The 17,261-nt window shown below is 40.0% G+C and overlaps 1 protein-coding gene across 1 annotated transcript; it reads right to left on the bottom strand.

Annotated features, from left to right (window-relative positions):
• Positions 1 to 8,142: 8,142 nt before the first annotated feature.
• LOC116912071 (zinc finger CCCH domain-containing protein 15-like) lies at positions 8,143 to 9,863 on the bottom strand. The gene has a single exon (XM_032915938.1). The coding sequence runs from the start codon at positions 9,775 to 9,777 to the stop codon at positions 8,500 to 8,502; it is 1,278 nt and encodes a 425-aa protein (XP_032771829.1). The 5' UTR covers positions 9,778 to 9,863; the 3' UTR covers positions 8,143 to 8,499.
• Between the last annotated feature and the right edge of the window lie 7,398 nt (positions 9,864 to 17,261).

The following is a 17,261-nucleotide window of genomic DNA, read 5'->3' as shown; positions in this document are numbered from 1 at the left end:
AAGGTATGTCATAAACATACAATAGCAAATTTTTATATGAGTGAGTATAAGTAAATAATCCATGGACTGTGGGGCACAACACCATACACCCAGGAACACTTTAGCTATGTGCACTGGCACATGCCCAGCACTTTCATATAGATTCATGTTTCCCTTCTCAGCAACTTCAGTAGAAAAGGTCCCTATTCTCCCCAAGTCTTAGCATGCAAAGATAAGGATAATTCCCAACCAAGGTGCTGGGAAAGCTGCTATGTAGAGGAGCAGGAAGGAGGCTGCTCAGAGATTAGTCTGGAGGTCTGAGCTACTCCAGTGGCTATTGAGAAACACACTGTCTCTTTAAAACAGCTCATACCATTCAGATTCTAATAATAAGCCAGTTAGGCAAGTTTTCCCAAAAATACTACGTCCAGGCTCCTTCCAGAAATCAGCTTCTGCCACAATGGGTATCCTGTTTACTGTGGGCTTTCAATACAGAGTCCTGAGAGACATTGGAGTCCAATTCAAGTCCAGAGCATATGTGGGTGTGGTGTTTTACATTCTTTGTTAAATACTTTATGCTTGTGTACATCTCAACACCCCACTAAGTATCATGCCTTTCCTATACAGCAAAGTACACACAGCATAGATTATTTACATTCTCTCAACTGCACAGTTCAGTGGCATGTACACTTCTGTCAAACCAACATCCCTTTTCATCTTTATAACTTCATCTTGTGGAACCGAATCTCTCAATAGCTAAACAGTAAGTCTCCACTCTGACTCCCCGTATCTCCTGGAAACATATCCTTTTCTGTCACTAGGAATCTGATGCCAGGGCATTGTGTAATGTGGGTTGAATCACTGATTATTTGCTCCATCTTGATTTTATTACTTCACTAAGCAATAGATATTTAAGGGCTATGTATGTGCCAACCTATTCAGAATCTTTTCCTTCTTAAGGTTGAATAAAGTCCTGTGGTGTGCACTCAGACATTTTATTTATGTATGTGCTCTCTGATAAACACTCAAATAGCTTCCAATGATTAAAAACAATTATTGCTTTCAGATCCTGCTTTGAATTCTTAGGAATTTTGCATTTCAGAAGGAGAATTAGAAGACTATGTCCTCATCCTCTGTGTTTAAAGTTTGTGGGTACCTGTAAACTTTCTTAACTCCCCTTCTATGAAATATCTCTTTAATAGAATTTTTAAATCCAGATTTAAAAATTGGCTTCAGAAAATATCACCAAATAGCTATCCTTTCACCTGGTTCCAAGTCGCCTTAGTCACTGACTTCCTTGGTTGTCCTAATGACCACTTTGTCATTGTAATGAGGTACAGGTATTCTGTCTTTCTTTCCTGTGTTTTGTTCCCTAAGTGAGTCAACTGAGGAAGCTAAGAAGGCCACAAAACAATGTGAGGATTTTTGTATTTCTTCCTTCCCTGTTCTCAGTAGGTGACCAACTCATCTCCTTTACCAAACGGGAGGTTGGAGAGCTAACACTATTTCCTTGCAACCCACGTATGACCTTGTGAGTCTCTGAATGGGGTTAAGAAGACCCTGCCAATGTTAAAGACGCAGAATCATACTGTAATATTGTCTCGAAGTTTGATTGCAATAATGTGTACGTAGAGCTCTGTGCTTTGAGGTCAAAGAGAGCCCTCGGCATAGCAGTTAAAATGGCAGCAACTCCTCTAGTGTGCTCTGTTCACAATCTACTTAGTGTGACCTTGGTCAAGATACTTAACTCAGTTTGCTATCAGGCAATTCCTTCTATTACTGTACTGTTTTTTTTTAAGCAGCAGTTACTTAAAGGACAATAGGCATTATCCTTCAGAATCTCAACACTCAGGAATGGCGAAGAAGGTGTTTGCTTTATGTAGGAATGGGAAGCAAGAATCTCAAGGACTTGCCAACACTGTCCCCCCTAGGTGAAGCCATGATGCTCATACTGGAAAATATTTGGAGTCAGTTGAATAGATAGCTTGCTATTCAGATTTAAGTGTATCATGATTTGATCTAGGCTCTCCAGGACCTCATTCTGGAGGCTTCTTCGTTTACGAGATAACTTCCTAAATGTAGTTCGTGAATAGAGTTTTTTTATCAGATGTATTAAGGATACAACAATACGTCCATCACCATTCCTGAGACCTCTTAGTACTCGTCAGTAGTGATGAAGCTTTGCTATGACTTGCTTTGTTTATACCTATACACATTGGTCAGGGTGCTAGAGATGGAAAGACTGAGGCTTATAGAGGTCATGTGGGTTTAACACAAAACATCTAGTCACTACATGGTGCACATAGTATGATCCTGTCAAGTTAGACCAGAAGCTGTAAGTATGGAATTGCCTATATTGCAGAGTCAGATGTGAGTGGCAGATGCATCCCCTTGTCTGTTGATAATAATCTAATGGTGTCTCTTGTGATGCCCAAATTGGACACACATCACTAACCTTAATCCCTTTAGAGGCTTAAGATCCATGGGCTAGACCTTTCCCCAACTCTAGCCATTTAGACAGAGTTCTTCAGCAAACTCCAGAAATGAAAGTGAGTTGATTAAACGTCCCCAGCCAAGAAACAATTCATTTGGTCTAAGATTGGGTCTTTGAGATTGGATTTTCTATGAATTTCACTAGCTATTTCACTCCTTTCATCCCACAGGGGAGGGAAGTTGTCCTTTTTAATGATATAGGTGCTTCCTTTTGGCTTCTGCTTTCTTCCTCAGGGTTCTCTGCAGAGAATTTGCTACAGTTGATTCACCAGAAGATATTGATTGTAAGTGTAGAGTTCTGGAACACCCTTATAAATTAGTTTAGGCTAGGAAGTTCTACTGAAATCAAAGGCTGCCTCATGACAGCAGAAGATAGGAAGTGACCAATGACTTATACTCTAGATGAGAAATTAAATGAAGAAAAGAACCAAGCAAAAATGACCTGATATCAAATACCAATAGTATGCCAGAATCTTGGCTACACAATATAATTCTTGTTATGTTGGGCTAGCTTTCCCACATCTCAGACCTTGGCTTCCTCCGTTCTAAATGTCATTAATGATTTCTTCAAAGTATACAATCCAAATGATAAAATGTCCACCAAGTGTATTGCTTAAATTCTGCCTTGGTGTAGGCAATATAGAGTTGGTTTCTCACGAAGTTATTGCTGTTGTTACTCTATCTGTTCAGGCTCCCAAGTTACCCCCCATGATAGGGATCCAGTAGGATTCAATTCATGATTACAAAATCTTCAATCAAAGTAATCACACAGCTCTTGCTTATTGGGTGATAGAATAGTGTTTCTCTTTAGAACTAGCATATGAAAATGAGACCAAGTAATGGCTTTGGAGGAAGAGAGAGGTGCAGAAAAATGAAGCCAGATGAGGGGCAGAACTTACAAATCTTGTCCCGAGTTCAGTTTAATGCTGGCATTCTATCTTCATTAATGTCTGTGTATGCCTCCACCATAAATTGGGAATATGCTATGTGAGAAAATGAAGATTTATACAAAACTAAATGGAACAAATGGTGAATAATTGATTTAGCTGACCTGACAACTCCCACTTGTAAATAACACAGAATGTTTTATTCTGGCAGTAATTTAGTTTCCTGGGCATCTTAACTCCTCCTAAAAATTTACTACAAAGCCCTCATGATTTCTGCTTTTCCCATGGAGATAAGTGAGTTTCAGACCATGAACTCTATTCTTTCATATAAGCTTTGCATGATCTGTATCTGGCATGGCTCGCATTCAATGTTCTGTGAGAATGTAAGGAGCACTCATTTGCCTTTGATTTAAGAATATGGTGTGACCTCCATTTAACAAAACTTTACACATGCATACACAAAGAATTATTGTATTTACTGGTTTTAAAATACAGTCTTTAGAAAGAGAAAAGTAAAATAAATAATGTACAATAAACCACATTGTGTTAAATGCTATTTATGGACTCTGATATAATAATTCATAGAACACACTACTACTGTACCCACATTTATTTCAAAGATTGTTATCTAGAAGACAGATACAAATATGTATACACATAGACATACATGCATGTGTCTATGTATCCATATATGTATGTAAGTGTCCTTAGACATTTCTGAGTATTTGTCAAACACTGTTGCTGGGCAACAAGAAAGACATTTTAGAAGGCATCTTAATGACATCCCAGAGTCACGGACAATTAGTATTGAAAGCATCTTTAAGAAAGCCTCCTAGTTAACCTTTTAATTGTAGGTTCAGTTCCATTCAATTGAGTATGCAGTGTTTCCTTAGGGGATATGGCAGGGGCTTGGGATGGGATTAGGTGTGGTGTGTGTGTGTGTGTGTGTGTGTGTGTGTGTGTGTGTGAGAGAGAGAGAGAGAGAGAGAGAGAGAGAGAGAGAGAGAGAGAGAGTATGTTTATAAGTATGTAAGTTCATGTGTAGGCATATTGTCTGGAAACTGGAGGTCAAGTTCAGGTATCATTCTTCAAGAAACATTATTTTTGAGATAGGGTGTTTTATGGGAATCTGAGGCCTGTCTCTGGCTAGGCTAACTATCCACTGATATCACAAGGATAATATATACACAACAGTGCTTCTTGCTTTTTATGTGAGTATTAAGGATAGAAATCAGGTCCTTGCTTGAGCGAGAAGCACTACCAACTGAGCTATCACGACAACCCACAGCACACTGTTTTCAATGTTCAGATCTCTTCATTTTAATAATTCAAAAATTAGATTTATGATATCTTTTACTTGGCAAGACCTTAAGGATAGTCCTGAGATTGTTCAATGTAATAGCAATGAGTTTTGACTTTACAGTAGACTTCAGGTCTAAGAAAAGAAGCAGAGGAGGCTGGGAAAGTGGTACACTAGATAAAGTGCACGATGCAAACTTGTGTACCAAAGTAAAAGTCTTCATTGCTTTTACAACAACATGTTGATCACATACTCGTGAATTGTACAGTGCTTGGTATGAAAGTGTCCAAGCAGTCTTATTTACATATACAGAAACACAGGCAGACAGACAGATAGACAGACACATGCATGTGTATCTGGTGTGTATGAACACCTATCTGTATCTGGTAGGTGTGATGACCATCTTTAATACAGGGTGTGTGTGAGACACAGATATTAAATTTCCAGGGGAAGGTGGGTAGTTATTCTTGCTAGAATCAGCAAATTATGGTTCAGCAAAAGACCATGTTTCAATAAAGTGAGTGTTGAAGGAGATATTCACCAGCAACCATAAGTAAGCACAGTACATAATCACACTGTTTTACTCAGCATTCTCTCCTGAAAAACACAGTGAGTGACTATGGCTGTCTCATTGGGGTTCTGTATCATAGACTAGGTATGTAGGATAACATATGGAAAGTTCTTGGTAAGTATAAATCCTACTGACAATAGTCTTCCCAGATGAACACGGCACTCTCTCTTTCATGAGCTCCTTTCTCAGTGAGCTAAACTCAGCCCTCACAGATAGAAACTGGCAAAGCTGGATCTTGGCTCCAGTCAGATATCAAGGACTATTTTCTGTTCATGAGACTGTCTTCCTGAGTAAGATGCACAGCTCCTTAACAGCGTGGGTCTAGGAGCTTCTTCCTCACAGACTCTTAGTGGCTGATTGCTATTGTGTCAATTGCCACATGAGTAGGAATAATTAAGACAAATCTATTTTATGGAAAGATGAGAGTTGCAGTTCAAGTGGTAGTCAGGATTAGACATGAGAGTTTGAGATATATTGTTTAAAAAACGTAATGTCGGGAATCCCGGGAATGGCTGACTTCTTACCTTTTGTGTCCTCACTAACTTGCATCTATTAGAACTTTGATTTCTCTCCTGCATAAATGATAGTGACTCTTGGATAGAAAAACCAGATACCTGGAAAGCATGATGACATCTGTAGGAGCTGTTATTTGTTGACAATTATTATGGCACTTTACATATTTTAATCCTATTCTCATTATAACTTGCAAGTCAGTTATCATTAGGCTCGTGTTTAAATTTAGGAATGGGAGCTTGGGGAACGCAAACACCTGGCCCAGACATTTTAAGTGCAGGTTCAGATCGCAATCAACGCTGTTCAAACCCACACCTTAACAGTTTTCCTTTCCATTCTGCCTGCACAGAGTTGAAGAGAATGGCAGGCACAGGAGAAGCAGGACAGGAGAACTTGGCCCTGCATGCATATATTTGAGCATGTGTGTGCATGTATAGTGGGTGCAAATATGCATGTGGGTATATATGTGCATGTGTATGCCTGCATCTGTGTGCATATGTGTACTATGATCTATGATCTTTGACACATTTAAGAGAGCTCACTCCACAAATGAACCAAATAAGGAGACTATTTTTCAAAGGGACAAATATTTTTTTTTTTAAATCAGGGATCATGACCCTAGGGCAACTGTTTGGAAACTCTTCTCTTGCGTATTTAGTGTTGTTGCTGCTGTGAGGTTTTAAAAAGTTAGGGTATTATTGCTGTGGACAGACACCATGACCAATGCAAGTTTTATAAAGGACAACATTTAATTGGGGCTGGCTTACAGGTTCAGAGGTTCAGTCCATTATCATCAAGGTGGGAGCATGGCAGCATCCAGGCAGGCATGGTGCAGGAGGAGCTGAGAGTTCTATATCTTCACCTGAAGGAAGCCAGGAACAGACTGAGCATCCTTGGAGGGTCTCAAAGCCCACCCCACAGTGACACACTTCCTGCAACAAGGCATTACCTTCTAATAGTGCCACTCCCTGGGCCAAGCATATGCAAACCATCACACTCATTCAGAAGATGATCTGGTCAGACATATATGGCACAGTAAATCTCACCAGAGCTCAACAGCCAGAAGCAGCAGAATCAGGACTTTGAGCCTATCACTTGGTACCAAAAACAATTTTCTTTCATGCAGTGCCCACCCCTACCCGACCCTTCACTGTGGAGTGGGTAGAGAACAAAGGCTCAGAGATTTTGGACAGAAAAAATTAGTATAAATGACCATTTAAGTGGTACTAATTAGCTTACTTTGATACTGTTAGCCTTTATCTATGTACTCACATGATCACTTGACACAAAATTCAAACAACCACTTATATTCCTTGCAATCTGTGAATTTTTGCTACAGCACTTAACAAAAATATTTTCAAAAGACTATGAGTAAATACATTTTTTTCTCCAAAATTTCTTGAGTATATTCTTTATGCAGGGGAGTTTTTCATCAAGGCAAATATAAGGTTGGTGGGTAAACAATTATCACAGAATAGTGCTGTTTGCATTTCTTGAGAGAATTGATGCTTACTTTTAAGGGTGGTGTGGAAGATAGCCATTCCATGGGTGGAGATCTTTGTTTTTCAAAGAATTAGGCTTATTTAGTAATGCGTTGGCCTGTGCTACATCATAATCACATTTATTTTTAAAGGAATGTAGTTCATTCTTTGTTAATTTCATTAAAAATTTACAATGTGTTTTGATCATATCCACACTCTGCTCCACTCCTACTCATTTCAGACTATTTTCCCTTCTGATTTCACTATTATTTTCTTTTTTTCTTCCTCTTCCTCCTCTCTTCTTCCTCCCCTTCTCCTTTTCCTCCTTTCTTCTTCTTGTCCTTCTGCTTGTGAACACAGCCCCAGCTCAGGTGGAATACTGAAGTTGGGTTTTGAATGCTCTGTAGACAAGGACTAGGAATGCATGAACAATCAACTAAATCCTGACTGAGATAAGTAATAGGTGAAATACATCGAATCACCATATGTGGTTTGGATGAGAGAAGATTCCTCTAGGCCTGGGTCCTTGAACACTTGATTTCCAATCGATGGTTGCCTTTTGGGAGGTTGTAGAACCTATGGGAAGTGAAATCTTGATAGAGGAAGTACTGTAGGCAGGCCCTGACTGGTTTTTTTTTTTTTTTTTTTTTTGGATGTATGATGGTTTTTATTTACAACTTTATTGGCAAAAGGAGAACTTCAAACATCTTTCATACAGGGCGCTGTAGCTGACCCTGTTGGATTGAATGTCCCAGTCTCATGTCCACGACAATACTGAACCTGCATATGCAGTTTCCCATTCTCATGTCCACGTACAATACTGAACCTGCATATGCAGTTTCCTTTATCAAGTACAGTGCTCACTTTTCAGGTCGTCTCTAAAACATAAATACAAAGGAAAGGAAGCCACTCATTAAAAACTGCATCAAACACAAGTATTTTAAGTGTGAATTTGTTGTTCCTGGAAATTACACATGCCCAATGAAAACAAAAGCTGGAAAAGCGGTTACACTTCCTACATGAGTGGACAGTTACAACAACAATCATCTTCTGTAATGAGCATTTTTAATTTATCACCAACTACTCTGAACTTACTATGAGATGTAGTCAAAGTCAGAAGAGAAGATGCAGGATAGTATTCCTTTGAGGACAGAGTCCTCCAGAATCATCATGGGGAAATAAAACATCCTGTTGATTCCGGTGGCAAAACAATTAACGCTTGTCAATCTCAGTTCATGTTGATCGATTGAGCCGACCTAATTTTCTTCCTTGTCGTCATTCTTCTAAATCAAGTGTGTTTAATTCTTCTTCTAGTTCATCCAGATCTTCACCAGTGAACAGGTTTTCATCAACAGGAACAGCATCGATGGACCCATTTTCCTGTCCTCCCCCTCCGTTGTCCTCATCCAAATCACTTCTTTCACCATTTTCAGCCAGACCTCCAGAAGCTTCACTTAATTTGTTCTCGTCCTTATCTGACGCATAGGTGCTGAATCTTTCAAGACTGGCCACAGTGATCCCTGTCTCTTCTACATCTCTTGGGACATACAGGCTTAGATCTATGTCATTTACACCCACAGAGTCATCAACCTCATCACCTCCTGTTCCCTGAATGTAACGGGTGTCGTCTGCTTCCTCGACATCATCATTGACCAGCTCTGGACGAAACTCAAACACCTCACGACCACTGATCACCAGCGCTTTCCCTGCTTTGAAGTCAGCTTTCCGCCTCTCCATATCTTGTTCAAGTTTATCAATCTTTTCTTGTCTTTTCCTTTTCTTCCATGCAAGAAAAGAGTCTAGAGTGATTTTGGTAACATTTGGACCTAGGGCAGAACGCTCTCTTTCAATTAGATCTTCTAATGAGATTTCATCTTCTTTTTCTTCTTTCTTTTTGTCTTTCTTTAGCACAAACCCAGGAGGAAGTGCATGGCGATACATGCAATTGTCCCCACCTCCAGGACACACCCAAAACCAGCCATACTTGTTATTTTCAATAGCTTCAAGAAAATGTCTGCACACTATTTGAGTTTTTGGTTTTTTCTTTTCCGCCTCACCGTGCTTCTTGTTTACTACTTCTTCCAGCTTTTTCTCATCCCAGTTATCCATGGTATCTTTTTCAAGTTCTTCATCTCTTGCATCAATGTAAACACTTCGTTTTTCACATTTTCTCTCCAAAGTGAGGTCATGAGAGAACTTACATTTATCTCCTTTAGTACACTGTCCCTGTTTGAAGAATGCGCACACCACAGATTTGGGGTCCGCACCTTTACTTATTTTTTGTGCAGCAACTACCGGTTTGAACAACTCATTTAGTTCTTGTAGTTCTTTCTTCTTGTCATCTTTCTTCAATTTCTTTTCAGCTTCACTTTGTGCTACCTGACGAGGATTCTGTTGTCCAAATTTCACTTGATGAGTGACAGCCTTAATAAATTTCTGTTGTTTTGCTCCCTTCTTATTCTTTAGTCCAAAAGTTTTGTCCTCGATGATCTTCTTCTTCTTCTGCTCCGCCTTCTTGCTGCCCCCGGCCTGAGCCTGTTTCTTGGGGGGCATTGCGGAGGCGGGGGCGCCGAGCCGTCTGCGACGCAGATGGCTACCGTCGGGGCGTCCGGCAGCGCGGCGCGAGCAGGAAGACCCAGCCGCCGGGCCCTGACTGTTTACGCTTTCACCTCACTTCATGCTCCCTCTCTGTGCTTCATGCTTCCCTTTAAGCCTGTGAGCTCTCAGGTTCTTTCTCGTCTCTTCATGCCTGAAACGTATTCCCATCCCAGCCTGATGTGCTGGACTCTTACCGTCCTTTCGGAAACATAAGCTAAAAATAAATACTTTCTTCTATACGTTGCTTTGGTTGTGGTGTTTTATCACAACAGAAACGTAATGAATACACAGGGAAAAGAGGATAGTACTTAGAAGCAACCAACAGGGAAAATGACAATGTGTCTGGATCCAGGCTACAAGGAGAAAACATTTGCAGGAGAAATCGAAACTTGATTATGATGAGGCAGGCTTGGACACTGGAGGGTAGACTGTGATCTGTAAATATCAAGTAATAAGTGAGGGATGCTGTGAGCAGGTTCAAGAGGGAGACATATTTTCTGGGTGGCAGTTTAGATAATAGACAGGTGAGGATGAAGGCAAAGAGAGCCATTTGTCGGTTAATGCTGATATATGGCCAGGACAGACATCCCCAGGACAGGACAGTAGAAAACGGAGACTACACAACATCCTCCCACACCCAAGAGAAAGGGGGATTTGATTTGGGAATGAGTACTGAAGCTTACATGGATAAAATCTTCCAAAACCCCTCCAGACCCTCTGTTTCTTCTGAAGAAGAGATGAGACAGGGATACCTTCTTACCCATTTACCTATTATTTGTTTATTTATTTATACTTTTTAAATTTCAAAGAAACATGACCTCACTCTCCCCACTGGATCGGTTTGAAGCTATGAAAAGCGTAGCCTCCTGCTGTCCCTTGTCTTTAGAAAATTAATATAACAAACAGCTTGAAGGCATCTTTGCATCTATTTTCAATATTCACACAAAATATGAATATATACTTAAAGTGTGCATGTACACAAAGTGTGACTGCCTGCCTAGTATGTGTGTATGTGTGCAGTTTTAAGTCTATAATTTATAAATTACACACATAGCCAATGTTTTTACCTTCTGAGTTCCCAGATATTAAACTCATTAGCAAAGGTGGCAACCAGGGCACTTTGTGCAACATTATATATATGTGTGTGCTTGTGCCTGTGCCTGTGTGTTTTGGGGTGGTGGTGGTGCTTTTTATTAGAAACATCAAATTCATGCACCAACATTTTCTTTCCTTTGCTTAACTTACTAAATCTCTCACTTTTATAAACGAACCTGGATATCCCTCCAGGCAGCAGAGAGAAAGCTCTCCCTGTCAAATAGTGAGTTATATTCCCTGAGATCAAGCATAGTTGTGTAGCTTGTGAGGTCGTCTATTATATTTCACACTCACTTTATTTTTGTGCCTTGAACTAACTTGCAGATGAAAAGCAGATAATATCCCAAATCAGAAAAGAGTTCAAAGTCGTGAAATAATCTGTTAGATTCTCTGGAGCCACTTTGGTAACAAGTTTATCCTGTCACAGGTAGGTGCTGGCAGGGAGGACCAGTGTGGAGTTCTGAGTGAGAAGGAACATTAGAGCAACCACTTTTGGAACTGATCTTCAAAGCCTGGCTTCATTATGTTGGCCTTCTAGTAAACAAAGCCTCCTTTGCCACAGGCTAGCGCCTGAATCAAGGAATGTGACTTGTACCCCAGCCTCTCGAGGAGGAAGTGCCCTTCCATCAAAAGTATCTCTCTTCCTGCTGTGGGACAGCCAGTACCCCTTACCCCTTCCTAATGTCGACCTCGCTGACCCTGTAAGCATCGTTGGAGACCTAGTTTTCCTTACTCTGTCACACATGCACCTTCCAGGCCCCGGAAAATAAATGGGCCAGGAAAAAGGGGGGCAGAGGGAGTCTAATTTCCCATGAAATGCTAAGTAGGAGGAGACACTGGTGACCTTTATCTCTAGTTATTTCCAGACCTGTCTAATCTTTAAAGCTATCCAGAGTGCTTAATCCAATACAGATCACTGATTCCAAACATAACTTTCTTGGGGACTGCTCCAGAGGAAAACTAGTATTTTTAAAATATATTATTTTAAGGGCTGGGTGAGTAGCTCAACTGCAGACTGCTTGCCTAGTATATGTGTATGTGTGCAGTTTTAGGTATATAATTTATAAATAACACAAATATCTAATGTTTCTACCTTCTGAGTTCCCAGCTATTAGACTCATTAATCAGGGCACTTGGTTCCAATACTACATTCTCAGTGAGAAAAGCCGTAGTCCACAAATGCTTTCCAACTTGCCTGAAGTCATTCGACAAAGACTTTGTGTTTTAGCTGGGCCACTCCAAGTTTCCCAGGTCCCATGTCACAAACCTTCCTCCAAAATGTATAAACACACTCCATTTAAGAAGGAAGACTTATTTATCTTTATCAACATGCCACTAGGACAGGATTTAAGAAAAAGCACACGGCAAACAATTGTTCAGTCTCTCCTGGTGCAAAACAGAAGAGGCTTTTTTTTTTTTTTTTTTTTTTTTTTTGGTCTGTGTTATGGAGGGCAGAAAGGGTGGGTAACCGAGCTGCAGGATATACTGGGACCAGAGGTTCTCTTTGGCTTGTTGTACTTTTAAAGCTGGTGAATGGAGAAAGCTCAGAGGTGGAGGCCATTCTCAGTCATCCCAGCATGTGAAAGATATTTAGAGGTTGAATGATTTTCAGCCCTTCCAGACTTGGGAATTAAAGGTAAATACGGTGCAGAAAATGCTTTGCACTGGCTGTAAAAGCTTCTGTGAAATACTTCCCATGGGGGAACTGTGGGTCATGAAAAGGTTGTGTCTCACTAATGCCCCTGATTGGTTGTGGGTGTGCAGGTCCCTCTGAAGTGGCAATCAGTAGGAGTGACCACTGCCCTTTTGCTGCAATTATCAATGGTCTGGCAATTTCCCTCCATTTTAATCAATTTGCTTTCTGAATGGCCCTTTTCTTTGTTTTAAACAAAAGGGCTAAGTGTTCTCAGGCGCCCTCCTCCTCAGAAGCTCCTGTTTTCTTTAGAAAACCCTTTGGAGACCTTCCCCACATTTAAGCTTCGCAGAAACCCAGCATCTCCATTCATTAAATAGAGATTCATTCTGGCTGACAGTCCAACCCAGTGCAATATGATTAGTGTTCTGAGCATCAGAGGGGCACTGGGTGGGAGGTCAGAAACAAGGTGGAGATGGGAAAAATATGGCAGCATAGCAAGGGCTCATGGTACATGTGAGGTCTACCATTTCAGCACAAGCCTCAGTTATGTTTGATAACATGTTCATAGGAAATTTACTTATACTATATTTTTACTTAATGTCTGATACTCTAATTTAGCAGGGGCCTTATGCTTATATTAGCTAAATCTGTCAATACTAGTATTATAGATGAAGGTAACATGAGCAGTGCCAAGATCTTGTAAATTAAGTTGATGGGGGAAAGTTAGCAGTAATTTCAATGGTACCACTTTTGTTCATGAGTTTTTTAGTGCTGTCTGTTCAAATGTATAGAGTTAACAGTTTAGTAGAGATCTATTGAATCAAGGCACATTACCAGCATTGTGATGGGAATATTGAGATCAAGAAGGTCAATTAAAAGGAATGTTTGTAGGCATGCAGATCAGTGGAATAGGATGTAATCAGTAGGATCCAATTGATCGTAGGTGTTTGTGTTTTCCCCACCATCTCATTGGGAAGATATAAGCCACAACTGAAAACTTAAGACGAGACACCTTAGGACTGCTACACCTTCATGGGTCAGGATCAATCCTATTGTATCATTGTTAGTTCAAGGTCACATTGAAAGGGATCAGGAAATAGGCCAGAAGAATGGAGATCAAACTCCCAGGTTTTATGCAAAACAAACAAGCAAACAAATAGGCATCAACGTTATATCCCCTTAATCGTGGAAACGAGACCAAAGCAAGTAACATCCAGTTAGGTATGTAAAAAAATTCATGTGTTCTCTGGGTGGGAGGATGTCAAGCCCTTTAAGACAGTTTTTGAAAATGGATCCTGGTGTGTTGTTTGTTATTTCAGTTTCTGTAATGAAGTATTGAAGTATGTACTGGCCTCTGGAGTGTGTTAGGACCCCTGGCATGCATTTGTGCCCAATCACTGTGTCTGCAATTTGCTCCACTTAAATGAAATTTGAGCTACGATACCAAAGCCCACATGATTCCTTCTTCACAATTTCGCTTTTAGAAGATCAGTTCTCACTACAGACATTAGCAACCTCTGTTTTACAGAACATTTTTTGTGGGGTTAGGTCAAGAATTTTACACCATTTTTGCTTTTCCATATTGACTCCTCTTCTTCCTTTTCTTTAAGGCAAGATCTCTCTTTCTAGCCCTGGCTACCCCAGAATCCACAATGTGGAACAAAGATCCATTTAACTTTGCTTTGAGAGTGCTGGGATTAAAGCATGCACTGCCACACCCAGCTTCCTTTCTTGTTCCTCCTCTGCAAATTTACCCTTCCAGTATCTCCACCTCTATGTTTCAGGATAGGGTTAGAGCCTCTATTAAGTTAAATAAGGTTCTCTTGCACATAAGCACTGCAATACTTTGACAGGTGATTTGCTAACCGAGACTGCTTCTAAGTGTCTAACAAACATGTATCTGTAGCAAAAATACAAAGGATAGGAAGACAATTGTTAGGCAGAGAAACAAAAGATTTCATCATGCCACTAGAAATGATGGAGGACATGAGACTTACTGCTTATTCCTTATGTCTTCCATTTAGTATTTTCAATCCCAGTAACAGGACCTACAGAGGTGCTTTACTAATTTTCGAATATGTTTCATGTTCTTTGTAACACACAAATGCAACACATACACAGATACACACTACACACACACACACACACACACACACACACACACACCATGGATACACGTATAACGTCATCAAAATAGACTCAGAAATAATGTGAGTCCTGTGAGTCCAAGTGAAACTAAAGAGGAGTTAGTTCAACTGGATTTTAAACAAATCCATTCTGTAGTTCCTGCTATAGGAGATCAGGGGATGAGCAAGAAACAATCTGTTTATCTTGTAACTTTTGAGAGCCTGTATGTGAATAATTCCCATAAGATATATTTTGTGTGCTAAGTATGAACCCAGCATTTCAGTAATGGGTCATTTGCCTGGAGTGGAAATCTAACTCCAGGACAACGAATCTGCTATGACAGTCTGTATCACATTGAAGGGCTGACTGAGAGATACAATGGTGATCGCTTATACAATCATAACCCCTATAGCTACTAAATAAGGATGTAAGAGAGGAGAGCAGATACATAGGATTGGCTGACTTAGGGAAGGGGGTATTCACTCTCAGTCACTGTTACCTCTATGTGTCAAGTTGCTAGGATTCCAAGGTATTACACTGTAGCTATGTCAAAGGATCTTTTGGATTTGTGCAAGGATCCTATACCACTTCCTTTCTGCTTCTATGATGAAAAACCATGACCAAGCGTAACTCATAGAGTTTATTTTGGTTATGGTTACAAAGGGCTATGAATCTATCATGGTGGGGAGGCATGGGAGTAAGTGGTAGGTATGGTTGTAGGAGCAGAAAGCTAAGAGATGACATCTTTAAGAGCAAGAACAAAGTAAATGAAGTGAACAAAAAGTAGGGCCAGGCTGTGAACACTAAAAGCCCATCCTCAGTGACATGCTTCTTCCTGCAAGGCCACATGATCTCAGAACCTCTCTCAAACAGTCCTACCACCTGGAGACTATGTTCAACACATAAGCCTACAGGGGACATTCTCATTCATACCACCACAAGATGTTGGGTTAGCATGGTAACTTTTGGCTTCTAAAGATGCTTGCCTTACCCCCAGGCCTAGATATATGGCTGATTCTGTTCCTTCTTGGGGAAGAAGGTGGATCTCTTGTATTCTTCTGAGGTCTGGTTGAGATTCCTGTTTTCCTTAAAGCAAATCATTTTCTTTCCTGAATATGTTCTGATTTTAGGCAGTCCAATGGAAGTTTTCTATTTCCAAAGAAAAGATAAAATTCCTAATCTTAGAGCCAGCAAGATAATTATGTCAGCAGCCTGCACATATAAGATATGTGAAAGACGTGTGGGAAACATGCTGAAAAGAACAATGGACATGGGATTGTTTCTGTTGGGAGAGTTAGCTTCACCAAAGACATATGTGTCAGAGGTGTGTCTAGGGTGTGTCTAGGGTGTGTCTAGGGTGTGTCAAGAATCTTCTATGAGAACCATTATATGAAAAAGCATTAGGTAAAGCCATCTTGTAATAAAAACTTTCTTCCTATCAAGTCAAAATCAGATGTCAAAATGTATTCATAAAGCATCTAAAAACATACACACGCATATTCATACTTACAAATACACATGTAGGCAATACATTCACATACACACATATACTGAAATGCACATATACTCATACATACTCATACACATATATACATACAGGCACATTATATATATATGTATATATATGTATATATATGTATATATATACACATACTAGTATACACATATACATATAAATTATATATACACATATATGCTAATACATGTATACTCCTACACATACATACCTTTCCTTACATAAACTTACATACATATACACTCATATACACATACTTAATCACATATAGAAATTCATGCACAATTATACATACACTCACATAATACACATGTATATGCACATACACATGAATACACACACACAGTTCCTAGTATCTGTCATAAAATATCCTCACATCTTTCCATCTGTTACACAAAGAGATTACAGAAGGGAAGGAGGGGAAGCAAACATGAATACATCCCAGTCACAGGTGATGTGTAAGTCCCTCACTTGAAATTGGGAGGACCTGCTAAATCAATATGTAGATTGCTACAGTTTTCTGAGTAAAAATAAGTTAATTTTTCCCAGTGCCACAGATGCTGGCGAAGATGTGGAGAAAGAGGAACACTCCTCCATTGTTGGTGGGATTGCAGACTGGTACAACCATTGTGGAAATCAGTCTGGAGGTTCCTCAGAAAATTGGACATTGAACTACCTGAGGACCCAGCTATACCTCTCTTGGGCATATACCCAAAAGATGCCCCAACATATAAAAAAGACACGTGCTCCAGGATGTTCATAGCAGCCTTATGTATAATAGCCAGAAGCTGGAAAGAACCCAGATGCCCTTCAACAGAGGAATGGATACAGAAAATGTGGTACATCTATACAATGGAATACTACTCAGCTATCAAAAACAATGACTTTATGAAATTCATAGGCAAATGGATGGAACTAGAAAATATCATCCTGAGTGAGCTAACCCAATCACAGAAAAACACACATGGTATACACTCATTGATAAGTGGCTATTAGCCCAAATGCTTGAATTGCCCTAGATGCACAGAACACATGAAACTCAAGAAGGATGACCAAAATGTGAAC

This window comes from Rattus rattus, chromosome 1, assembly GCF_011064425.1.
Source record: "Rattus rattus isolate New Zealand chromosome 1, Rrattus_CSIRO_v1, whole genome shotgun sequence".
Classification (NCBI taxonomy): domain Eukaryota; kingdom Metazoa; phylum Chordata; class Mammalia; order Rodentia; family Muridae; genus Rattus; species Rattus rattus.
The sequence above is the reverse complement of the archived record's forward strand: the minus strand, read 5'-3'. Positions and strand labels throughout refer to the sequence as shown.

Bases quoted from the DNA above. Each gene is read 5' to 3' on its own strand.
- LOC116912071 (XM_032915938.1), bottom strand. From the start codon at position 9,777: ATGCCCCCCAAGAAACAGGCTCAGGCCGGGGGCAGCAAGAAGGCGGAG.